At 36.1% G+C, this 27,997-nt stretch overlaps 1 protein-coding gene across 1 annotated transcript; it reads right to left on the bottom strand.

The window, feature by feature from the left end:
* Positions 1-29: 29 nt before the first annotated feature.
* cplx2b (complexin 2b) lies at positions 30-26,886 on the bottom strand. The gene is made up of 4 exons (XM_017475017.3): positions 26,758-26,886; positions 9,543-9,697; positions 5,053-5,228; positions 30-3,807 (listed from the first exon to the last, which is right to left on the bottom strand). The coding sequence occupies exons 2-4, from the start codon at positions 9,571-9,573 to the stop codon at positions 3,610-3,612; spliced, it is 405 nt and encodes a 134-aa protein (XP_017330506.1). The 5' UTR covers positions 9,574-9,697; positions 26,758-26,886; the 3' UTR covers positions 30-3,609.
* Positions 26,887-27,997: the final 1,111 nt, after the last annotated feature.

Here is a 27,997-nt window from a genome sequence, read left to right as displayed (position 1 = left end):
ATATATATATATATATATATATCAAGAAAATGTATAAATGTCTCTAAGTTTCAGAGTGCAGAGTCAGGAAACTGAGACAAATGTTCCAACCATCCTGTAAATGCAGTCTAATTTTCCTCTTTAAAATGAATTTGTCTGCTGAAGTGGCAACAGCAATATGAAAGAGAAACGTGTGTATAAGTGTGGTATTGATAGCCCTTAGCACAGGTGGTTTCTATGCAATTTGCCTTGGACAGACACGAGAGCCAATAGACATAAACATCATTTCCACAGATCACATTTAGTAAGCACGGTAAGGCTTAAAGTGAAAGCACACATGAAGTTAAGTAACTGTCGACCTCAAATATGAAATGATAAAGCAAAAAAAAACAAAAAATGCTGTCACTACCAGAAATTAAACAAGCTGTATGTGCCAAACTTTTTAACACAGGAAGAATTCTATCAGGGATATCTAAAATGTAGAAGCACAAATTTACATATCCAGCCCTTTTACCCAATTGTTTTTTTAAATAGAAAAATGCCACTTTTTCTATAGAAATTATAATAAAATTACATAATTAATTATGTTATAATTATATAATTACAAACAAGCTAGATGTGTTCAATCTGGAGTGAGCAAAACAATCATCAGAATAATTTAGAAATCATTTATTTTTTAAGTCACACTGCATGTAGTATGTAACGTCATACACTCTTAGAAAAAAAAAAGAGTACTAAACTGTACACTGTTGCTGAGGTGATACACTCAAGGGTACACATTTTGTACCATTAGTGTGTACCTTTTACCTAGACAGCTGCATATAGTGTACCTTAAAAGCTTTTCTATAAAAACTAATTACACTCCCTTTATGTAGCCTACCTTAAATCATTATGTAAAAGTACAATATATCCACATTTCCAGGTGAAAGATGCATATTAAAGGTACTGAAGATGTGAGGGTACTATTCCAGTGACAAGGAAATGTACAGTTCTACAGGTACAGTACTATTTTTCAAAAGGTACAGTACTAATTTTTCAAAGAGTGTATAGTTAAAAAAAAAGAAGAAGAAGTATATTTTACTCTGACCCATGTATTGTAAATCGCATACACTTGCCTGGGATTCATTTCTGTTCTAACAGAAGAATAAGATTACTCTTCAATCTAATGAGCGGCTTCTGTTGCAGGGACGTTTATATATAAACAGCACTGAACCTAGTGTTTTGGTATCAGACAGCATGCAAGTCAGACATTGTGCTGTCTCTGAGACAATGAGACTTGTGCACATTCAATTATGAAACACCCACAGCATCAATAGTACATGAACTAACAACATGTCATACATTATAGACGAGCACAGACACATATACACATTCACGTAGAGAAAGTCGTAGTACATACAGTAGACATTAACAATGGCTTTTAGTACATTATCATTTTAGAAATGTTTGCATATATACCTAGGTATATACACAGTTTCACATACATGATGTCAGAGATTACACATAAGAACGGTGGATACACAAAGCATCCACAAACTTCTACAATTTTACAGGAAATGAATGCATGACTGAAAATTGTTTACCTACATATTTTCAATAATTATTGCAGTCTAAACAATATGGCTTTAACTAGTGAAAAAACGTTCAGCACTAGAAAAAAAGTTCACCCTATCTTTCTCTCTATTCAAAATAGAAAACTCACCTTCTGGATTTGACCTAAAACTACTGTCAATATTTACTTCTAATATGTTGTGTTATTAAATCTGTCAATTTAATGAGTGGCTCAGGGAGTTTTGTAAATTGTGTTTAAATACTCACAGTAAATCTACAGCTGCTAACTATAACTACCATCCTTGCCTGACTAACAATAGTTAAAGGTTTTAATATACTGTATTACCTTTATACATTGCTCAGCCCAGGTTCTCACCTGATGAGTATTTTTTTTAAATCCTTTGTCAATATTAGAGGAGTACTCATATATATACACAACCCCTCAAAATGTCTCCTTATAAAAGTCCATATTTTCTAAACAGTATGAAATGTTAAGAAAATGAAATAAAAATGTTTTACTTTACATTCAAATTATACCAGTTAACCCTTTAAGTATTTTACCAAAGACTATTTGCCATCTTCATAATGTAGTGATGTTTTATGTAAAGAATTACACAGTCATTAAAATGTAAACAAAACAAAACAAAACAAACAAAAAAAGTTTCTTGTTAGATCGATTGGCTATAGCTAGTAGATAACTATAGCTATAGATAAATAGAAAGATAGCTATCTATATATGGATATGGAAATTAGCATAAGATCTTGGCAGTATTAGACAGTATAGTTGTCAGGGAGCTAGACTGTAGAATTATATCTGGTTTCCACTGATTTTGTTTCATTGATTCGTGCCTTGAATTCTTATTTGAAGGCCAAATATGAAAACCAGACCTTGGCAGACTTGGACTTGTTTACAGAAATTTCGAAATTTCTTTGGTCTATTGATTTTGAATGCAAATCTAAACATTTTCCTAGACACCTTCTGTCAAGATTTTTGAGTCTGGTCAAGGCTTGAATAAAAAACATTTTTTCTAAAAATAGATGCCCATTAACTAGCAGGCCTATTTCATACTTGAAGTTTTAATATTGCTGCCTTTTTACTGGGCTACAATGGTTGTATTTGATTGCCTTTTGGGACAAAAAGAAATCAGTTGCTCATTTTTTCGGAAAATCTAACTCCCATCAGTGTAGTGCTTTTCAGGCTGGATTACAAATACAGGTATAATACGTTTATGCATTATCATTTTATGCAACACGTTTTACTTCATAGAAAAGATTTGGTCACTGATATAATTGGTTGGCTAAAATGTGGCAGTGTTTTATTTTTATTTTTTATCCAGTGCAAACCTATATGCTTTCCTTTCCTAAACTTATGCTGGCAGGACTCATGTTCATATTACTTCTCTTTCAAATGTTAAACAATGACTATTACTTCTGTCACACAGTAAAAGACAACTATTTTTTTTTTTTTTTAAAAAAGGAAAAAGAGTATCCAAGAAGTGACAAATAGGCTTTGAGCATTCAGGTTGTCTAGAATGGCAGTATAGACACAATCATGTTCTCTCTTAGGTCTAAATATGGCAACACCAAACCCAAATAATTGACCACTTGTGACATGTTGACCTTAATTATTCAAGATCTGTCATTCAAGAGAAAGAAATCTTTTTCAGTCCTTTCTTTACAAGAACCAAAAAAACCCCGCTTCAACTAAAATATGTTGAAAGTCGTCTGAAGGCATCATGCTTAAATTGCTGTTCTCTAGTGTCAACTGCATGGACTGTATTCCTTTGCTTCCTTTATAATGAATCCCAATGGCCCATTTTTTCAGAGTATGAAGCCATGGTTGTACATAAGTTAACCAATAGAAAAAATCTTTAACGTATAAACAATTTGAACCTGAATGGCAGTGACAAGACCAGCTTTGTAGGGGAATGGGTTGTTTTTATCAGTAGAAATAATAACTAAGACTTTGTTGAGGCAGTGAAAAGCCTTCCACAGTTGGCAAGATCCCCTGTCTCAAACTACATCCCTTCCCCGCAAAAGAAAACCTCCCAGCAGCCCCCAAATACAGTCTCATGTCCATTACTTTTTAAACATGTCCTGAAGAGGTCCTGGCAAAAATTTCAGGACTGTGTCTAAAATGCTCTCCTCGTCATCGTCATCGTCATCCCCACACCCTGCAGGAATGGCCTTTTTCGGGCGAGTTAGTGAGCCTTCGCAGGCTTGCTCCATGGCTGCTTTCTCCTCAGCTTCCTTCTCCTCCTTTTTCTTCAGTCCATACTATATCATTATAAAGGATTCAGACCACATGCAAGATGAAGTTTTCAAGGAGTTGAATGATTTTTTTTTTTTTGTATTTTTTTTGTTTTTTAAGTATATTAGAGCATTGTGGTTTTCAATGAATGACCAACAGCAAATTTTTATGATTGAAATATTCCTGGAATTTTTTTTCAATGATCAAAAAGCTTACATTGTGTGTAAAAAAAAAAACACTTTTTAAATCACATTAAATGTCTGCACTTGGAAATAAATAAATAGAATAACAGTTGCTTTAGCATTGTTCCGAGTCACATTCATTCCCAACATGGCAGAGTGCCACAGCTGAGTCTGTGAGGAAGCCCCTTAACCCTCAACTGCTCAGTTACATGCTTGGATTTTATCCCGCCTCACTCGTTATCTGCTTTGGATAAAAAGGTCTACTGTCTACCAATTGCCAGAAGCTATATATCCTCTCAAAAGCTGATATTCAACATTTACATTAAATGTGCACCATGTTCAATCAGATCCCAATCTTTTCGAAACTTAAGATAAGTTACTTCTGATTTATTAAAATAGATATAATATATACAGAGATTAAGAACTGATGTAGTAATCATAAAGACTATGATGATCATAATGAACATCCTTTCAACACTCTTGGTAATTTTTTTGACTTTATACAGTTGTAGAAGAGTAATGATTTATAATCAAGGGTCACCTAGAAGACAGTGGAGTCCCTTTGAGTCCTCATGTCTTTTCAGGGAGTTTCTCCTTGATGGCTTTCTCATTAGGGATCTCAATATAAATCTACATCTAGATTTCTGTAAAGCTGTTTTGTGACAAAGTTTATTATTAAAAAGGCTATGCAAATAAAATAGAATTTTAATTAATTGAATAATTTTCTGTGTGTCAGCACTAAGAAATGGAATAATTCCTTCAAGGGCATGCATATATGACACCATCTCCAATGGTTTTCTACCTATTTTGTAACAAAGTAATTAGATGTCACTGAAGAGCTATATACATCAATGATGAGCTCAAAACGGAAATATAAATATGGGGATAGACTGCGGCAGAAAATCAGAGATAGAGATTACATTTTTAATTATCTAAGAAAATATTATCCCCATACACATATTGAAACATAACATGACTCATGATTTTTGAATAAGTTTTGAAATTAAACGCGTAACACGGTTAGTGAAATCTGAGTCTCTGATGTTGGATCAGTTTTTCTCAGGTATTTGGAGAAAACAGGAAGCTCACCTTATCTCTGATGCTCTGTCTGACCTTTTCTCTTTCTGCCTCCATGCGAGCATGCTTAGCCTTCCTCTCCTCCTCTTGTTGCCGCAGTGCCTCCTGCCTCTCCTCTTCTTTCTTCTGGGCATCTGGGTCTTTTTCTTCTTCTCCACCTAACATTTTCCCCATGTCTTTGGTGGCCCCTGTAGAGGGCAGCCAGTATCTGCTATTAGTGGTTTTTAATTGTTTAATTTAATTTATTTGTATAAATTTTTTGGTAAATAAACAATGTTATACATGGTAGATCAGTGAAGTGTAGATCCTGAAACAGATTCTGAGTACTCCACCTATGCTGATCATTTTTGTTAACCCCTTACATGCCTGTCATATTATTCAGTTATTAATCTAAAAGAATATTTTTTCAGTAACTACTATGAATTATTCAGTGTCTACAGTGAAACTAACATAAATGTAGTCACAATTGTAAGGAATGATGTAAAGTCAGATGTTAGGAGCTAGAAACATTGAGTGTTGTAAATGTACTGTCTTCTAAAAAGTCTCTTTAAGGATAAATATATGTAGACATAGATGCTCTAAACACAGTTGCCAGTATAGTGTGCTCTTGATTTTTTAATACAAACAAACAAACAAACAAACAAACAAACAAACAAACAAATTAATAAAATAAACCCAGTGGAGAATAGCAAAATAAATTCAGCATAACCAAAGTAAGCCTAATAACTGTAAGCTTTACAAGACTTAGTTTAGAGTTGATCACACTATTTAAGTGTCCTCTGCTTGCCTATGAAAAGGCTGTTTCACTGTTTGTGATGCTGTGGTGTTCTCAGTGTGATACGCTGGCTAAATGGATATTTCTGAGCCAAAATAAAGAAGCCAAACAGGGCCACTGGAGAGATACATGCTTCTCCTCCCTCATAGCCATCTGTTTCACTTGTCTACGTCTGCATTTGAGAGATTGCCCCTATTCTCATTCTCTCTCTCTCTCTCTCTCTCTCTCTCTCTCTCTCTCTCTCTCTCTCTCTTTAAAAAAAAGATATTGGTCAGGAGTGTGTTTTAGTAACTCATCTATTCATTAAGCCTCACATCACTAAATTCTTTGCATTTTGGAGCTCTATATATTTGACTGAGGCCCCCCTTTTGCAAGATGTCTTTAAAACACATTAAAATACAGACTTCTGAATACATCTTACATCTTTACATTACATTATATTAGGATTAGGTTGGTTGAGAGTGAGTAAGAAAAAAATCATGTATTTATTTATTTTTCACACCAAATTGTTGAGGCCCCCCAGGCGCCCCCTGGTGACCCCCATTGGGGCCGCGGCCCCCACTTTGAAAACCACCGCTCTAGAATAATGTTTTCATGACTGATAATAAAATCATACATTGACATTAAGTAATTTTATTTGCAGTTAGTGAATAAAATGCTATAAAATAAGATTTTAAAAAAATGCTTTAAAATAAGAATATAAAATCAACACTGCAATCATGCATATTAGTCTACTATATTTCACAAGCACTCCATGATCTAATACCACACTGCAACAAAAGTACAATATACTGTAATACTTCTGACATGACACTTGACATTTGCTTTAATTATTAATGTGGCTAATGATCCTTTCTGGCACAGTGTGAGTGATTTATCTATAAAACTGCAGAACAGCCATTAGGAACATGTGAGTGATGTTAATTATATTAGCTGATGTATTATTCAACTGTAATATATTACATCACATATATTAGATTAACATTTTCCTCAGTTTCATATGATATGGTTGAGAGAAAGCATTCTTGTAACTCCAAGATAAAACACAAATATATTCTGTATAAACCTATATGAGTCATTGCTTTATATAAGGCACAGAAGGAACCTGAATATCTGTTTTGTGTGAATCCATCTGAACCTAATCAGCAAAAGTAGAGTGTGACAGAATCTAATCTGTCATCTGTTAAATCAATGGATAACTTATATTTACATGAGCAACTGGAACGACTATGCTTTTGAAATCTGAATACTCTCTATGCTATATGCAAAAACCCATTTCAAATTAACTCTAAATGATAATGCACAGTCCTCCCCTGCCATTAATTATGTCCACAGGCCACCCAGAGCATTCATTGGCAAAAGGACTACCAGCGGAGGATTTAATTGGCAAACGTATGTGCGATTAGAACACCTTGGGCTGACAGATTAGCGTTTAGCCACGGTCTAGCTGCGTGTACAGTGTCTAGAGAGTAGACAGTAAAAGGTCGCTGTTAATTTCAGGACTGACATGCCCACTCCCACTCCCCAACACCTCCACACACACACACACACACACACACACACACACACAAACACACACAAACAGCTTCCTAAAAGATAATTGTCTTGCCACCCCAGTGGTCACCTTTTGGCTAACTCAAGGTCATTAAATGGTGCAACAGAATAGAATACCCAGGTCTAACCTCTATGAAGGTCCACAGACAAGCTTTACTATTGAATCTTTTTTCTTAATTTGCAGCAGTGGTTCATTAACAACCATCCATTTCAGGTAAAAGCTTTGTAACTTTTTCATATTTTTCATATTCTTCATATTCCTAAGAGAAATTTCTACGACCAAATGAATACAATAGCTCTTCCACTAAGCATACAGGAAATACAGTATGTAGGCCATGCCAAACAATACAGTGTGTAAGTCATGCCACAAAGAACATCGTTACCATTACAAAAGACAAGAGTTCTATTAGATTCTGCATGGCTTTACATTAAAGCACTGAATGAATGAAAGACTGTGAGGATGGAAGATGGGTGGGCAATCAATTCTGATGATTTTATCACACAGCATTGGTTGGAAATTCATACATAAGACAAAAGCTCTTGTTCTAGATTATATGATAATCATCAACTGAACATATTAGTTAGGTTATTTTTCTGCAAAGTAAGAAACAGAGACCACTTAGAGCCACCACTGTGACCATGTGCCAAAAAATCCTTGCATTTTAAAATAGTTAGGAATTGTTACTGAAATGCATATTTTAGCAGTCATTGTCTTTGGGGTCATTTTTTTTTATCTTTCATTGAACTGGGTGTTCAAATGACATCAGTTTATTTCTGAATATCGTTGACGTTTTACATACTCTCACCAGAGCCAATTGTGCCTTAGTGGCAAGAACACATCATGTGAAGAGTGTTTAAAATTCAAATTCTGATGTTGTTAGTACAACAACAATACTGATGTTCACTGTAAGCTTAAAATGTTTAGTCTAAGCTATTTCAAAAACTGTTTCAATGAAGAATAAACATGCACCTCTGAATTCATGTCTGTATCTAAACAAGTAATAGGCTGGGAATCTAAGGAAGTCCCTGAAATGCTATATACCCCTGAATCATTTGTACAGGATGTGGACATTTGATGAGAAGAAATGATCTGAATAATAGATGACCTTCATAGATTAATAATGCCTTGCTACTATTACTACAAAACTGTACACAGTTTAGCTCAAACAAACAGAAACATCAAACATGGTGAAAAAGCTACAGATTTTATAATTGTGTACCAAATGTATAATATGTGTGTACCAACTGTAAAATATATTTGACGTATTTACTTTAGGCTTGAAAAATGCAAAGGACATTTTAAGCCATTTAAAAAAAATAGTTTTTCCCCAGATTTTTTTATTTAAATTCTAAATACAAAAACTATAAATATGGTGGTATGGTATAAACACATAAATAACACCATCTCTTCTGTAAAACATTGTTTATTAGATGTGTTTATCACTCACTATTAGTCAGAGCAAAGCCCTGCATCTGGGATAAAAGCTTACCTTTTAACACAATTATGGTCCTATTACTACAATATAAGCAACAGCAAAAGCTGGTGCTTTGATGTAAGTCTGTAATGAGTTGAAAGCCGCAGTCCAGCAGCAGTCACACCCCAGTTAATCAGAACAAATTTAGGAGAACAATTGCTATTTGTAGTGTTAAAACTTTGGCAGATGCAGCAATTCACGCATAGTGCTTTTGCGTCTTAGATACAATACATAAAAGGTCATCATCTGATCACAATGGCTCTCAAGTGCCTGACACATCTGGGCCCATCTGAGGCAATTGGGAAATACATTATCTATAGTCATTTAGCTGATGAAACCAATGCAAGGAATCGATTTGAAGAGTTGACCTTTAAACAAAACCGGTCCTCTTAAATTAGAAAATCTATATCTCATACAAACAAATGGCTAAAATCACAACCTGTTTAAACCATAGCCTGGTGTACAAAGAGAACCAATAAACTGTCATTCTACTAATTCTCATGGTCTTATTCATAAGCATGATTTGAAAATACTGTATCTTGTTGTCTGAATGTAAACACATAAACACCTAACTATCTCTTTCTGTGACTGCAAAAAACAAACAAACAAAAAAAACATGTAGTGAAGATAACAACGGTGCTTTTTAGTTGGGAATATTCAAAATAAAGACTAAATTAGTGGTTAAAAATGTTATTTACCTCCCAGTGCTTGCTTCATTACAAAATCCATGATGCACTTTTATCTGGTCTTGAAAAAGCTAGAGAGAATGGTGCATGTAATCTATCTGTAGTCCCAACTGCGTTAGGCCACTACAGCATGTATTTTCCTGTGCTTGATGATGGTGCTTTTACGTCTGTTGGAGAAAAAAAAGACAGATGAAAAAAACAGAACATTATATTCACAATAAGCAATGCATGCAGTGTATTAATCAATATTACAATTAAGAATATAGATTAACATATATTAAGATATGATAGAATGGTTTTGCGTAGTGCCGTCTCTATGGCTGCATGACTATAGTAAGAGAAATCTGACCCATGCAGTGCACATAATCTCTTTCATAACTGATTCAAACTCCAAGACAGTGTAAAGTAACAGAACTGACCATGAACACTCACACAAGACAGTGTAAAGTAACAGAACTGATCACTCAGACTTTGCAAATTAGTGGGGATTCATATAAAAGCCTGCAAAACTGAGAACTGAGAAAACTACCTTCAAACCATGAGAAAATTTAAGGGTGCAATAATCATTTGTTCTAATTGCTATTCACTTTTTACGAATCACGATCAGACGCATTTAAAGAAAAACCTAACACTGCACATCACATATTTATATCAGAATGTGAGATAGCTGCAATGTAAAGCAAAAATGTACTCGATTTGGTCTAAAATGCACCACAAGGAGCTGCCCTTTGGGTAAATTAAGCATGACATTTTGTTAGATCATGTTAATGGACCGAAATGCAAACAGATGGCTGATTGTATAGCATGTTAGTGGGAATCAAATCCAGTAGAGGGTTTTTTTTGGTGGTGTGCTTAGCACACCATTATAAATAGGTTTATGAAACAAACCAATCAAATGGTCTGTATTAATCGTGTCCTTGGCACCATGGTTTCCCCAGCAGCACAAGATGTTTTGGAAAGTGTTGGCTCGAATTTAGCCTATTACCCAAATACATTTAAAACTCAACTTAGAAGCCAATACTCACATCTACCTCTGAGCCCAGTTGGAGATAGAAAAAACACACCAGCCGTGAGTGAGAAGAAGCAAGGGTCCAGCTTTATTGTTCCATTCCACCACACGAGATCCACACCGATGAGAATTCTCAAAAGTGATCCCCAATACCCTGAGCTTAAGCTCCAGTATTTATACTGTATTTACACACTAGATAACCCATAGGTTTCCAGAAAAGGCCTATTTCACTTACCCATAGAATTGAAACCAGGGGTTTTACTTTACACATAAAATCAGAACCCAGGCATTTCCAACAACCCAGGAAACAAAAACCCAGTGTTTCTATTTACCTAGGTTTTCAAAAACCAAGATTCTCATTTCCCTAGGTTTTCAAAAACCAAGATTCTCATTTCCCTAGGTTTTCAAAAACCAAGATTCTCATTTCCCTAGGTTAAAAAAATGACGTAAGCAAGACGACTAAACAACCGGGAGGGACCTTGGTCTTATCGTTATCTCGAGGGGGGGGGGCAGCCACCCTTATAACTGGCTTTCTTCATGGTTCTCTAAAAATTAAGGCTTTCCTTGCGAGACGAGAATCTTCACCATCTGAATCATGAGTAAGTTATATTTTCCTGTTTTTTCCTGTATTTCTCGTTTATAATTTATTTTCATATTTGCACTATATTTCTTAGTTTATATATATTTATACTACTTGAAAAGCGGTTTACTGTACTTCCAACTTCTTAATATCATTACAGTTCTACTGTCCTGCATATCCTACTATTCTGTTTTTTATAGAGTTTCTCTATTACTATAAGATTCTATTAAAGTTATTCATGTGTGTGTATGAGGAAGAGAGTGTGTGTGTATGTATGTTGTGTCTACCTGCCCGCCCTTGACGGTACGAGTGTGTGTGTTTTTAGCACTCCTCAGCTCGTACACTTCTTTTTGACTTTTTTACTATTACTGCTCTTAAATTGCTCGTAATTCCAATCCGCCTAATCCCGCTTCTATGTGTCTAGGTGCCGGTGCCCGTCGTCAGTCCCCTCTCTCTCCGTTACTGGACCTGGATCAGGGTTTGGACCTGGATCTGGACACTCATTACCAGCTTGTGCATCTCACTGTTGATATCATGATGCTACTTAACTATCTTCGCAGCACCCCCCCTAAGAATGGAGATCCGGGGTTCCCCCCTCTTCTTCGGTACAGAATCTGCCCCACGAACGTGCGTGTTGACGCTTCTACACAGTCAGACCCAGAACCCCCCTCCAGCTTCCAATCCGAGGATGATGATGTTGTCTTCTCCGATCCGGGCCCCGACCATCCGTCCCTCTTCTCACCCACCAGTCCGCCCGACTCTCAGTGGTCCGCTCACTTCACCCACCCTGATTTCCCCATGTCCCCAGGACGCACCCCATTTTCCTCCCCCTCTTACTCTCCTCCAGACTACGCACCCACCCGTCCTGTGAATCACCAATAAAATTACATTTTTACTCATACTCAATCTCCCTCGTGTTTATTTCATGTCATTTTTATCCACAACAAAAGGTAAAAAAAAAAAATATTTAGAAATTATAAACTGCAGATACTTTGTAAAAGTCATGCTTTTACAAAATATCTCTCCAAACACAAAAGGCAGAAATTGTATATGCATATTATACATCTATTTTTTAAAATTGTTTACACCTAATAAACATGAAAGCACAAGAACTGTACAAGCACTGTCAAACCTCATATGTAAATATGTAAATAAGCTCACACAGCATTTCTTAAGCAATGGACTCTTATTGTTGTATGATAGGTTACTAGTACTGTATAAAATAATCAACCTTGGTATAGCTGGAACAGCAAGTTTGTATCAACTGTAACTATCATGGGTCTCAGAATCCATTTCAATTTGGACACAGGACTGCATACACTGGAATATTACTTGATTTGACACACATCATGAGGTGAATCAGAGATTTAGTGGGCTGAATTTGGGAAAGGACAAAATATTTGGTGGGCTGTGGTCCACTACAGCTTGATGCTGACACCTCCTGACTTATATTAATAGAGCAAAACAGGAGCCATACAGTAGTCTTATAGAGTGTACAGCACTACTGAAAATACATCATAAATCTAATTTTAGTTTCCAGCCCTGAGCACTGCAATATAGCAGTAACAACCTCATGTCATCCATCTTGCTGGACTAGGTAATTGAAAATACTTTTATTAGATTAGACTGCATGAAATCACTGACCAGAAACCTGGTAATACCTGTGGAATATTATGATAATGTCATAAAATCTGACCAAAAATTTTGAAGAGATTTCTCATATTATATTGAATTCAAAACATATATTCGAGTACAAAGAGCACAAGTACAAGAAATGTTTCATACCATTAAGACATAGCAAAAGCCCAGAAGAACTTTTTTCTTTTTGCAGCTATTAGTGAAGTCTGAATTAATACTCATCCAGTAATAGATTATTAATAGACTACAATGTTACTTATTGCAAATTCTGTAATTGTAAATGCATTTAAATGAACACATGATATATTAATACTATGCATGGTGCACACACACACACACACACACACACACACACACACACACTGTATATATACATATAGTTGCATTCTCTGGACCCAAAGTAATTAAAATTCAGTCATGATGCTAACTAGAGCATATAAATATTTAAGTAATAATAAAGTACAAAGTAAGGCAGGGGAAAGGCTAGGCAAAATAATTATTATATAGAGTAGCAAGCCTTATAATGGCTCGGCTACGTCTATACAAGAGTGTATGTATTTTTTACGTACTACTGGATTGCATACACCTATTTTATAATGATAACAGCATCTATTGATTTGATGCACCAGATTTATTATAAGTCAAATAAGCAAATCCTTCACACAGAGAAAAATATGGCTTGAACACAGCCAAGCCTATACACTTTCTCTCATATATTATAAAGAAAGTAAGAAAGAAAGAAAAAATAATATAGAAGTATAATCATTAATTAATTCATTCATTTTTAGTAATCGCTAACTGATGTATCCAGGGTCAAGGTGGATCTAGAGCTTTTCCCGGGAACACTGGGCCTCAGGCAGGTACACAGAATCAATGGGACACTAGTCAATTAGAGGGCACAATGCACAAATATTCATATACTTATTCACACCTAGGTGAAATTTGTGTAGCCAATCTACCTACTAGCATGGTTTTGGACAGTATGCTTTTGAGAGAAAACCCAAAGAAAACCCACATGGACACAGGAAAACATGCAAAGCAAGTTCAAACTGAGGACCCTGGATATACAAGTACAGTAAGATTCTTTTCTTTGCATATCCCAGCTTGTTAAAAAGCTGGGTTCAGAGCTCAAAGTCAGCCATGATACGATAATTTCAGGTCTTTGCTCTTTGTGGCAGTTTGGCTGTGCTAGGATTTGATTTCACAACCTTCTGATGAAGTCCCATAATCAATGAGTCTTAACTATTATGCTACCACTGCAAAAAGGAAGAATGATTGTATGCATCTATTTTTTAATGTCTGGTTCATGTGCCTCTGGGTGTTAGTGTAAAAGGTCAAAACCATTCATTATTCCAAGAGCAGAATTTGTCAAGGGCAGATATATAAGGTGTACGGTCACTGGCTACATGCCGTAATCCTGTTGCGACCTAGCGTTTCCAGCAAAAACTTAATGACCTTGGTGAGTGGGACCAGGCGATAGGAAAAATCAATTAATCGGGGTGCCTTAGAGCTGTCTGAGATACACATGAACAGAAATTGCTGTTTGACTAGGCAGTTGCATATAGAAATCTATGAAGGGATATGCAAGAGGAATAAAACTGCAAAGGAAAGAAAACCCTGACAAAACATCTAGTTCCCCAGTCATTCTGGCATTCCATCTTGTTTCATATCAAATGAAAAATAAAACATTTATCAAAGATAAATACCTTCATTTATAATATAGTCTTCATTTATACCTGTTAAGTTCATAGACTGAAATCATTTATGCCTGTGACTGGATGGTCATAAATTATAGTATCAGGTCATTCTAAAGGGAAAGGTGGCCCAGTTTCATACATTTTTTACTACAATATCATACACCAAGCCCCTCGTATTAGAGGTCTGTAACAAATTAGTGGAACTCAACTAATTTTTACCCCATAGTCTGAGAATAGATTCTAAAAAAAGCCATCTCATTTTCCATAGCTTGAAGGACAAAGTCATTACAAAATAGATATCTCACATTATAAATGAGCCTTTGTCATAGAAAAAGACTGGGGGACTCAGACTTTTTTTTTTTTTTTTAGAAATTTTTTAGGAAATTGATTTGAGGAACTATGCTGCAAGCGTAATGTAAATGTCAGATTTGTAAGATTATATTCTTTGATTAAAAAAACAAAATTTTTTCCACACGTTTTTTTTTTTTTAATTCTAGCTTTGTAATTGCAATAGTGCAGTTTTAATTAATGAGACTGTTTTATTCTGGAGTAGCAATTATCATCCATTTGGACTTTAAGCTCACCTCTATTTCCACATTATAATCCACATCTATTTTCCTGTAAATTAGTGAATGGTAGAAATGTAGCATGGAGTTCTACAAAAAAAAAAAAAAAAAAACAGTACCCCCCCCCCCCCCCCCCCCCAAAAAAAAAAAAAAAACTCCATAAACAGATGACATTTACTAAGAGTTCCTTTAAATTCGCAGTAATAAAAATGTCCTTTCACTTAATGAATATAGCACACCTAACAAATGATTTGCACCATACTGTACAAGTCACATAATGTCAAAGATAATGTCGACAACATCCTGGTGTCTCCTCATTTTTTAAGCTCTACAACATTCCATTTGTAGGGGAGATTAGGGATGTTTGTAACAGTTTTTAAATTTTTGCTTAGGTTCTAAAAAAACAAAACACCTAGACCAACCAAATTTGATACAGATGTTACATTTACTACGATCTAATACAAATATTTAAACATTTTACATATAAATAATGAAAACATGCCAATTAACCCCACAAAGAGGATGCTTGCTAAGTAATTTAACAATTGTTAAATTGTTATAACAATTGACTATAATTAACCCTGTCCATATCAGCCACTACATGATCTTCCTTCCTGGACTTAAGCTAAAACGTAGCCCTTACCAGTTATTAACAAATTAAAAACAGATCTAACTTAAATAAAATACCAATTTGAACTTAATTATCTGGCAAATCAGATGTGATTGAAGGCAAGAAGTTTCTATTACCATTTGCCCCCCCAAAAAGATAAGTTTCATGCAAATATCAACTTTATTATGGAATATATTTGTACAGGAAACAATCACTTATATTTTCCATTTTTTCCACAGCATGTTTCTCCCTTAAAAACATTGCACATGACACCCCTTTGTTTTCTGACAACTGACATTTTAAATGGAATTTCAGCTTTCGAGATGAGTCTTGAATAAAGAGCAATATTTTTTGGTTGACTTACACTCACTGCACACTTCATTAGGAACAGCAGTGCACCTATGCATTCATGCGATTATCTAATCAGCCAATCATGTGGCAGCAATGCAATACATAAAATCATGCAGATATGGGCCAGCAACTTCGGGTAATGTGCAAATCAACCATAAGAATAGGAAAAAAAATGTGATCTCATTGATTTTGACTGTGGCATGATTGTTGGTGCCAGATGGGATGGTTTGAGTATTTCCAGAACTGCTGATCTCCTGGAATTTTCATGTCGCTAGTTTACTCAGCAATAAAAAAAATAAAACATCCAGTGAGCATCAGTTCTGCAGACGATAACGCCTTGTTGATGAGAGAGGTCAACAGAGAATCGCCAGACTGGTTTGAGCTGACAGAGAGGCTATAGTAATTCAGATAACCACGCTGTATAACTGTGGTGAGCAGAAACCTCGTCAAACCTTGAGGCAGATGGGCTACAACAGCAGAAGACCACATTGGGTTCCACTTCTGTCAGCCAAGAACAGAAAGATGAGGTTGCAGTGGGCACAGGCTCACCAAAACTGGACAGTTGAAGACTGAATCTCAATTCCTACTGAGGCACACAGATGGTAGTGTCAGAAGTTGCCACCAACAGCTTGAATCCATGGACACAACCTGCCTTATATCAACAGTCCAGGCTGGTGAAGGTGGTGCAATGGTATGGGGAAGGTTTTCTTGGCACACTTTGGACCTGTTAATACCGATCAATCATCGCTTCAATCCCACAGACTATTTGAGTATTGTTGCTGACCATGTGCATCCTTCATGGCCACAATTTTAAGTAATCTCAAACTAGTTACATGAGCATGACAATGAGTTCAATGTTCTTCATTGGCCTTCCCAATCCCCAGATCTGAATCCAATAGAACATCTTTTGAATGTAGTAGAACGGGAGATTTGCAGCATAAAGTGCACCTGACAAATCTGCAGGAACTGTGTGATGGAGTCATGTTAACATGGACCAGAATCTGAAAAGAAATTTTTCCAAAGTCTTGTGTCATGCCATGAAGTATCAAGGCTGTTTTGAGAGCAAAGGGAGGCCCTACCCAGTATTAGTATATGGTTCCTAATAAAGTGCTCTGTGAGTGTACATACAGTATGTGTTGTCCATGGCTAAGCTTTAGACTGAGTTACAAATATTCAGTGACATTTTACTTTAGTTTGTTCTTTGTTAACCTTGTGTCTTCCATAAGTAACCCAACATTGTGTACCATGACCGCTAATCCAATTCAAACCTTAACCATTCCTGTTTTTCATATTATTGTGCAAATGCTAATTATGTTAATGTGAGACCTTGTAAGAATAAAGAATAAAGTCTGTTTCAACATAACACACATGTGTACTGAAATTTTAAACTGAATAAGGGGCCCATTTTTGTGCTGACCTCTAAAATGTAGCATATACAGACTTTAATCACTGTGAGCTGTATGCTTAGTCTTTTAAGCTTTTGCATTATAAATTTGTACTTAGGTCTTTATCAGTATTGTTTTATGTTAAGAACCATAAAATGGTCTGAGATGCACATGAAAAGAATGAGAGATTGGGGGTGGGGGGTGGGGAGTCATATGACGGCATACTGGAAGTCAGGGTATGGAGGATAATTAAATTGAACTGCATGTTTTCCAGCCTGATTTACAAAATGAATCTGACAGCAAAGCACCATAGATGGTAAGATTAAATGTAGGGTGTAGAGCCAAGAGAGGATGCTGTGCAGATCCATAACTCCATAAGACATTAAGCCTTTTCTTTATTTACTATACATGAGCATATTTCAAACATAGTTAATGATATATTATAATTTCACAGTATGATCTGCTAATTATACAATGCTAATAAAAGTATCACATCAAAGTTCTATGAAAAAGTGTAAACATACCAGACAAAATTCAGCTTTTGAAAAACCAAAAGCAGAAAATAGGCAATAAATTGGTAAGTAACTGAATACTGGCCTATGCATTTGGGAAATTAAAGTCTTAGTAAGTCTCTTGAGGAAGTCTTTGCTCTTATCAAAAATATTATATATCTCTGTGAGGTTTGGCTTTATGGATTCTTCACCCATTCCTGCTATGTCATTAATTAACTTTGGCCTCTGCTTTGCCGACTTCATGCATGCTCGACTGAACAATAATTTGTTTTTTTAATGATGAGTGATGGACTTTTCTTTGCCTTTCACACATGGTACTTTTGTAAATTGGGGGTTCCCAACCTTTTTGGCTAGTGACTCCAACACCACCCCAATAATTCCAATAGTGGCAATTAGTTTAAATATCACCCATGTGCTTTTTAGAAAGTATAGCATGAATATTGTATTTTGTAGTGTTTCTTGCTAGGAACCATGACCGTGCTGCACAGAGACACACTTATTTAAAAATAAACAAAAAAACACTCTGTTAAAGTTTAAGGGTCACTTTAATTAAATTGCCAACATACTGGACAGGTGGTGTAAAATGTTCTTAAGAGAAGCTCCAAATTTTTTAATTATTACATTTTCCGTAAAAAGGTTTATATACATAGAGTAACATTATAAATAATGGTTGGTTAAAAAAAAGGGGTTGAGAAATAAATTTCCTCTGAAATGAAACATTTAGGACATGGAGCAGTGGTGCTATGGTTTTAAACATTTACAGTGGTTAATATAATCAAAATAAGATTTGTGAAGCTAATACTCAATAGGAATAAAAGAGATTTAGATATCCAGCCAAAGTGTACATTTAGATAACGTTTTAGGGCCCACCTGAGTGTATCGCACAAATTGGCAGGGGCAAATGAAGTGGCGTTTAAGAATCAGGTGTGAAGAGTTGTTTCCAGGGCAACAGCTTCCCATGTAAAACATAGGGTGCCAGGACGAGATGATGAGGCCTAGTGGAGCACAGGAGACTCCAGGACATCAACTCTTCATTACCCATCACTCTTTCCACACACTGTACACTTCAACACACAGCATGTTGTACCTGGCACTTACAGAATAAAGCTTGTATTTGCTGGAATAAGTTTCAGCTAGTTTTTTTCCAAGGTTTTGCATTATCTCTCTCAGGCACCTGTACCTGCCTGTCAAGGTTTTCAAAAAACCCTGGTCAATTGGAAATGTCTACTAGTTGTAAGTCATGAAAAATCACATTTTTTTTGCTACTTATGATGGATAATAAAATGATGGAGCCCCAAGAAGAGTAATGAAATGTCTACAAGATTTGTCAGTCATCTTACTTTCTACTACTACATTAATCTGTTTATCTTCTCCAAAAATGTTCTGCAAAAGGTTTTTTTAAAGTCCAGGTTACACAAAAGCCTTTTTTTCTTTACTCATATCAGAATAAATATCATGCTGTTGAAAATATACATCAATATAAGGTTTTTGTAAATATAGTGGAGGAAATAAGTATTGCACAGTCAACATTTGTTTCACATTTATTTCCAATGAGGCTACTCACATGACATTTTTTCACCAGACATGAGTATTAACTCAAGAAATCTGGATATATAAAGAATTCACAACATTAAAGTCCCTCAATAAAGTTATGTGTAATAAAGTAGAATGACACAGGAAAAAAGGATTGAACACAATAAGAAAAAGCAGTTCTCCAAAGCAAGCTAACGCAAGGAACCAGCTGAAATTCGAAAGTAATTATACCTCCTATCTGTGCAAGTTAGCTGGGTTAGTAAATTGATGGTCTATAAAAAGGCTTTTCATTACCAAGGTGTCACACAATAAACATCTCATGATGGATAAAAGCAAAGAGCTCTCACAAGACCTTCACAACCTTATTGTTGTGAAACATATTGATGGAATTGGATACAGACATATTTCCAATCAGTATATCTCCAATCAGCAACATTGGGGCCATTATCCGCAAGTGGAAGCAACATCACTCCGTCATCAACCGGCCATGCACAGGAGCTCCTCACAAGATTTCTGAACAGGGAGTCAGAAGAATAGTCAGAAGAGTAGCCCAAGAGCCAAGGACCACTCGGAAAGAGCTCCAGAAACACTTGGAAGCAGCAGGTGCCCTCGTCACAGAGAAAACAACAGGCAATGCACTCCACTGCTCATGCTCACCCTGCAAGACTCTATTACTAATGAAAAGGCATGTCAAAGCACGCTTAAAGTTTGCTACAACTCATTTGGACAGGCCTATGAAATACTGGGAGAGTGTAGTCTGGTCAGACGAGAGCAAAATTGAACTTTTTGGCTGTCATATTACACACCATGTTTGGAGAAGAAATAGCCCTGCACATCACCCTTAAAGCACTATACCAACAGTGAAATGTGGAGGTGGAAGCATCATGGTGTGGGGCTGTTTTAATCGCATGGTACTGGCAGACTTCATATAATTGAAGGAATGATAAGTAAGTATTAAATCAAAATTTCAATTCAATACTTTTTTCCTGTGTCATTCCACTTTATTATACATAACGTTATTTATGGACTTTAATGTTGTGAATTCCTTATATTTATGGAGTTCTTGAGTTAATACTGATGTCTTGTGAACATCTGAATAGCCTCATTGGAAATATATTTACTGAAAAACATGTTGATGCGTCCAGTACTTATTTCCCCCACTGTATTTAAATGTTGTTAAACACACTAATTTGCATATGACAAAAATTGATTTATCAACAAATAGAGTTAGCTCAGAATGTGTTTTATGTTTCTTTGATTAATTGTGGTCTCACTCTCAAAGGTCAGATAACACAATGACACTAACTGTGTCTGTATTTATATCTGTTTAGAGCTTCAAATATTCAGACTTGTATTCAGATTTAAACCCAAAGTGGACGTAGCCTAAACCAGATGGTTATATTTGCATTTTATTATTATTATTATTTTTTTTAATTAAATATGAACCCTATCACTATGCCTCTGGAAACACTAAAAATCACTGGGGAAAAAGACATAGAAATGCCAACACTGTCAGCATGGCCTATTAAATATGGCTCTGACAGTTCCTCAACCTGAGCTACATCAATCACATTCACAACTGGTCTCAACTAGAGATGTGGACAGGGCCATTTTTCATCACGCTGATGCAGTTATTACTTTTGTTTGTACGATATTTTCTAACAAATGTAGTTGGTTCTATTTTTACTATAAACTATTAGCCTAATTTAAACCACCATGACCCTGACCAGGCAGTTACTAAGGATTCTGTAAATGCATTATGCCATGCAGCATGTCTTTCTTGTCCTGTGTACTTCATATCTGACCACTTGCTCACATAACAATATTCACTATTTTATGGATATTAAGCATAATGATAGGTTATGACTCTTGCTTGCCATTGTGGAGCCAGACTTCTTTTGTTCCTAATGTTGGGGTGTGATGATGTTTAAAATATCCAAACTGACATAGGACCTGCCAAAATTCCTCCAATTCCAACTATAGCATAATGGTCAGGGTGACTCATGGCAGCTCAGGAACATCTTATTATACAGTATTTTTTGTCCCCTGACTTGTTTGGCCATTTTTAACCAAATATATCATACACACTGTAACTTTAGTATATAAATGTTAAAATATTAAATAGAACATATTATTAGTTCTGTCTATTTTTTCTGTAGTATGTGATGCCTCATTCATGACCCACTTAGGCCAACATATGAATATTTATATTACAGCAACATATGAATATTTATTGAAGAGCAATTGGGGCTAGTTGCTTTCAAGGAAGGTTTCTACACTCACGTTCCCTAACCACCTGCTAAGTAGGTGTCAAAGTATATCAGTGGGTGCTAATAGCATGGGAGGTCACAGAAGCCTCTTACTCATATGGGGGCCAATTAGCATGTCACAACACTGTATCCACATCTGCCAAGCATTTGCTGACTTCAGTAGTTACAGCAGAATTCATACATCACAGTGTAGGGTTCATGCAAAAGTACTGGCACACTAGTTCTATAGAAGAGATTAATTATGGGATTCCAAATAGCTCTTTATGTCCTCTTCAATTTTTTAATTACATCCTTCAAATTAAACAAGTTTGTAATGCATGTCAACAAGTATTAAAAACCTTAGATAGATTAAGAAACACATAAGATGAAAGTCTTATGGAAGACTGGGTGTAAAACAGATTACTGCATTACTATATACTACTAGATATTGTTACAAATATTCAATCTTTGATTGACTTTGGTCAGTGGTAGAAGTTGGACTACTGAGCGGAAGGGTGAGTTCATATCCCAGCACTGCCAAGCGGCCACTGCTGGGCCTTAACCCTCAAATGCTCAATTGTATAAACGAGTAAGATGCTTTGGATAAGGACATCTGCCAAATGCTATAAATGTAAATGTAATGTACTTTGAATAGCTGGAGAAAAAAACATTGTAAATAGTGAATATAATTTATTAGCACCATAATGTGTAAATGCACAGGCTAATGCATTCTATATTGAATGTTTGCAGATTTTTCATGAATAAAGTTCTTCTTAAAATCTAACAGCTAATAAATAGATTTTGCACTTCATTTAGTCACACCTACAGCTATGGATCTATATAAGCAACTTTTGATCCAAAATTGAAACACCATCATTGTTAATGACCAAGCAGAGGATAAACTGTAAGTAAAATTTCAGTACATGTGAAGTAGAAAAACAAGCTTAAAAGTCTGGTAACCTAAATTATCACTTATCGTTTATTTTTCATTTATCTACTGATGTTTTATTTGTTTACAACTCTATCTTGTTCTGCTTTTTGCTCTTTTCATTTACAAATAATATGTAAAGTGTGTTACATTGATTATCAGGCCTGTAGAAAATACTATCTGCTGTTTTGTCATTATCTCAGTATAAACAGCAGGTAGTTAACGCAGACCTTATATAGTAAACAATAAAAAAAAAACAGGCTTGCAACATCTGTCATGCAAGACTTTCAGATAAAAGGGTTTCAATTTTCATACACAACATGTAGTTTTTAAGATTAGCAAATGATGTTAGCATTTACACTCCTGTGGAACATGTATTAGTCCATCTGTGCCACAGGAACAGGCCTGCTGTGCTTTATGAAGTATGTTAGAGCTTTTTTATTTATTAGATTTTTTTTAAAAAAATGTGTCTGTTTTTTTTTTTTAGACAGAAAAGTAATAATACAATACAACATTATTATATTATATTATCCATCCATCCATTTTCTATACCGCTTATCCAACTGGGTTGCGGGGAACCTGGAGCCTATCCTAGGGAGCATGGGGCAGAAGGCAGGGAACACCCTGCATGTCACAGGGTATGTGAGGGCACACTCACATACACATACATAAACATTCACATACCCATTCATACACTACGGACACTTTGGACACGCACGCCAATCAGCCTTGAATGTCTTTGGACATACAAGGCACAGGGAGAACATGCAAACTCTGCACACACAGTGCAGAGGCAGGAATCGAATCCTCAACCCTGGAGGTGTGAGGCAAATGTGCTAACCACTAAGCCACAGTCATAAATTATAAAATCACACAAACTGAGCAGTATTAAAGGTTCTCTCAGTTCAAATAATTATCAAATATTATGCATTATTCAGTAAAAAAAACCCCAAAACAAACACTTGTTTGGCTACCGCATGCATCTCTTGTGAGTTGGAGGAGTGTCTGTGTGTCTGCCCACTTAGAAGTAGGAAGAATGTAGGTAAGAAAGATAAGTTCTCGTTTAAAATGCTTGTTGTGAGCAGCCATCCAAAATAGAATTATCTCTTACTATTTAGCTTAATTAAAAGTCTTTTCAGTTCACTGCCAACTTCCAAAATATCTAACTGTCAATGGACACAGTTTTTAACACTTATGTTCTGTTTGGGGCCAAATTATTCATTTGAGGTTCCTACTGAAAGTGAAAGCTCATGTGCTTGGTTCACGTTCTCTAAACATTTCTAAGTTCCTAAATCATATTTGTATTACAATGATTTTGTTCAGGTCATTTTGACGTTAGAGTAACAAAGTAAAGTTTAAAAAATTGAACGATGCATAAATCTGAAAAATCTGTAAATCTGAAACTAAAATTTGATGATGATGTGGTTGTCCCATTCTCTACGTCTCTCATTTACACTCCCACATGATTGGGTATAAAATATTACACAAATTGTAGATGCAGTTTTTCGCAGATTGGTGAACCTATGGCCATCGTTACTTCTGAGAGACTCTGCCTCGCTAAGATACTCTTTTCATACCCAATCATGTTACTGTCCTGTTGCCAATTAACCTCCAACTGTTTCTTTTAGTAACACTTACTTTTACAGTCTTTTGTTGCCCCATCCCAACTTTTTTGAAACATGTTGAGGCCATCGAATTCAAAATTACCTTATTTTTTCCTGAAAATGGTACATTTCCTCAGTTTAAACAATTTATATGTTTTCTGTGTTCTATTGTGAATAACATATGGGTTTATGAGATTTGCAAATCATTGCATTATGTTTTTATTTACATATTACACAGTGTCCCAACTTCTTTTGGAATTGGGGTTGTTATAATGAACAGGTCTAGTTGTGCAGATAAATGGACATTTGCTGTGTATACTTTTCATGGCCACTAGGTAAACCTGGGAAACTTAAACAGAGCTAAATAAAATATTCCCTGATTGACTAAGTAGGTTGGACATTTCTGTATTAGTGTTAGTATCTGTATTGACCATTACCAAAAAAACATGTACTCATACCCAGGAGCAGTTTTATGTGTGAAAGGTGTTTTATGTGCTTTACTGAGCTTTACTCTTTTACCCTCTGGCTGTTTCATGTTTAATGTTTTCCTATGGGAAAAATGCCATTATAACCTAGCAGGATGAATGTGAAACACAGAAAGCTCAGACTACATCCTGCAAGGGCTATTTCTTTAGTGCAGATATAAATAATTTAGCACTTGATTTAGTACAGCTGCTGGGTCTCTGCTGATGATTTTTTGCAATTAAACAAGAAAAAGTTTCCAAATATGCCATTCTTCACTTTTCACTCAAAACATATTAGTACTAAACATTTTTTTTCAATTTGGTCAGTTATATAGTCATAGCTGATATAGTTTGGGGGTGGGGGGTGGGGGTTTGCATTAAAAGCCAAAGGTTCCCAGTGGGGCTATCGGGATTATTTAAATGAAGTTTGCCAAATTCCATTCTAGCAGGATAATTTATTTATTTTGCCGCTCTGTGTAACATGTCTGAACTCACCACTTAATTATAATGTTAATAGGCATCTCAGAGCAGAAAAATCACCAAACTGTGCTTAATTTTGTCATTCCAAGACTGTATAACTAGATTAAAACTAATATTTAAGTAGTGGATACAGTTTTTTTCCTTTTCTTTCTTTTTTAAATCTCATGACCCAGTGGTCCAAAGAGGTAGGCTTTACACATACTTGCAGTGTTTGCTGTATGTTTTTTTTGGTATGTTCGTGTTTAGTTTGATGTTTTTTCCCTAGATCTGTCTCAAGTGGTTATTCAAACATTCCACAGAATATATCTATTTATGAGATGTAGGCCTACATGATTTTATGTGTACCATTTACATATCTATTTTTATTTGCAGTTTTAGACTGTTATGTAATTAAATAAATGTATACTTTTTAATTCATATTTATTATGTGTCCTTTTATACTTTGATTAATGTAACATTGTTACCCTTCATGCACTGAAAACACACATGAGAGCAGTACAGCCTACATTAATCACAGCTTTTCATGTCTGACAGTGTTACAGCGATGACAGCATCCTTGCTTTGGGAAAGCACATGAAGAATGTTCAGATGCTACACATTATTCTTCTCATGCCTCAGGATGATGGCACCATGATTTACACCAATGGTGTAAAACAGCAATGTGCATTTAGGGCACCTGGTGTGCAGAGTCCTATTGACAACTAGTGTGTCTGCAGCGCAGGAAAGCATCACATACCATACCCTGCGTTTTGTTTCTATCTCACCAAAATCTCATGTTGTGTTAATCGTCATGGTTTGTAGCTTATGTCGTCGATCTGCACATCAGAACTAATTTAAACGTTTTTACACGAGTAACATCTTTGTCCTAAGCTAATTGAGAGGCTTTTGATTGCAGTTTACACACCATCGCATATCCATGCTTGGTGCATTTCGAACTGGAAAAATAGTGGCACAGGATAAGATATGAATAGGATAAGACTTATTACTTCATTAGCGTTACAGAACACACACACACACACACACACACACACACACACACACACACAGAGAGAGAGAGAGAGAGAGAGAGAGAGAGAGAGAGAGAGAGAGACGATCGTGAACGTGAGGCATCAGGCGATCAATACAACTTCAAATTAATTATTTAAGCTGTTTATGCATGTGAAAGCCTGCTATAAAAATGCGCGTCTGTTCAGGCCCATACGTGTTGCTGATGGAAATATAATGGAAGAGAACCAAACGAGAAGAAGCAACGTGTGATTCCGGTTTTAGGACACCAGCGTTACACCGGCAGCCTCCACAACGAAACCAACACAGCAGCAGCAGGAGCAACATCCTCCGCCGCCTCCTCCATCTCATCTCTCTCTGTACGCATAAAAGCATACACAAATGCACGCGCTCATGGACATGTAAACTGGTATTTACTCATAGTGTGTGTGTGTGTGTGTGTGTGTTTCTCTACCCCCCGTGCAATATGAAACTGAAGCGGCGCATCCCGTCTTGCTCCGCGCGCCCTGCCCCTCACGTGTCGCGCGCTCGACGCTTCCCTGCGGCCGCGAGCCTAATACTGCGGATGATGCAGAGCTAAAAAGCCAAGACTGCAATGACCAAAAGGCATACAGACCTGCGCCGATAGGAGGGAGACAGAGGGCTGCAGTCTCCGGGCTAGTCCGCCTTATCTGTTTGAAGAGAACAGCCTCAGCTCGCCTGCGCTGTTCCGAGTCTCCCTCCTAACCTCTGTCCCTCCCTTCTTCCGCAGAGCTCCACTCCTCCCTCCTTCTCTCCGTACCTCCCTCCACAGTGCACCTCCACCCCCTCCTCTCTCTGGCCCCTCAATTTCTTTAGAAACCTGCTATAAATAACAACAGTCCTACGCGTCATTTCGTAATACACCCAACAATACTTCCTACAACAACAACAACAATAACAACAACAAGAACATACATAACATTGACTTGACAATGGCGTCAATATGGTATCCTAATGTTGAATACCTACATTCAAGTCAAGTCAAGGGTTTTTTATTGTAATTTCAACCATATACAGTACACAGTAAAACGAAATAACGTGCCTCCAGGACCAAGGTGCTACATAAAACAACACACTAACCACATGAGACGACACAGAACTAAATAAGACATACACATTTGACATAAAGTGCACTGCAAAAGTGTGCAAACAACACAAGACAATACAGTAACTACTAATAGGCACAGTAAGTGACAGTGTAGTGCTGACCAGAACACAGTCCTAGTATGAAAGTGTCTAGTGTGAAATAACAGGTAGTGCAAAAGAATAACATTATTTATTTATTATTTATTTAAATGCTGTGAATCTAACATAACATAACATAACATAACATAACATAACATAACATAACATAACATACTATACTATGACATAGTATTCAGCAGATTAGTTTATACCATATACCACATAGCAATTATTGTGTAATAGACAGGTAAAATGTATAATAGTGAAAATAAATTTAAAATAATATTTTTTATAAGTACAGTAACAGTAAAAGTACAGGTAGTGGCAGCAAAAGTACAGGTACTGTAGTACTACACTGTTGCATTAACATTTACAGAGTTGCACTGGATGAAAATCTGTTGTTCTGCAAACATTAATTCTGTGTGTATTAATATTTACATTGTTCTACATCCTTATTGTTGAATTGTAACTGACAGGAGTGAATATCTACATTAACATGCAGTTTGTTCTTAATACAGGCAGTGTTAAACATAAAAACATGGGGGAGGAAACTCCTGTAGACATGGAAAGAACATGCAAGCTCCATGCACACAGGGTGGAGGAGGGATTTAAACCCCCAACCCCAGAGGTGCAAGGCAAATGTGCTAACC

The sequence above is a fragment of the Ictalurus punctatus genome, chromosome 8 (genome assembly GCF_001660625.3).
Source record: "Ictalurus punctatus breed USDA103 chromosome 8, Coco_2.0, whole genome shotgun sequence".
Taxonomy (NCBI): Eukaryota; Metazoa; Chordata; class Actinopteri; order Siluriformes; family Ictaluridae; genus Ictalurus; species Ictalurus punctatus.
The sequence above is the reverse complement of the archived record's forward strand: the minus strand, read 5'-3'. Positions and strand labels throughout refer to the sequence as shown.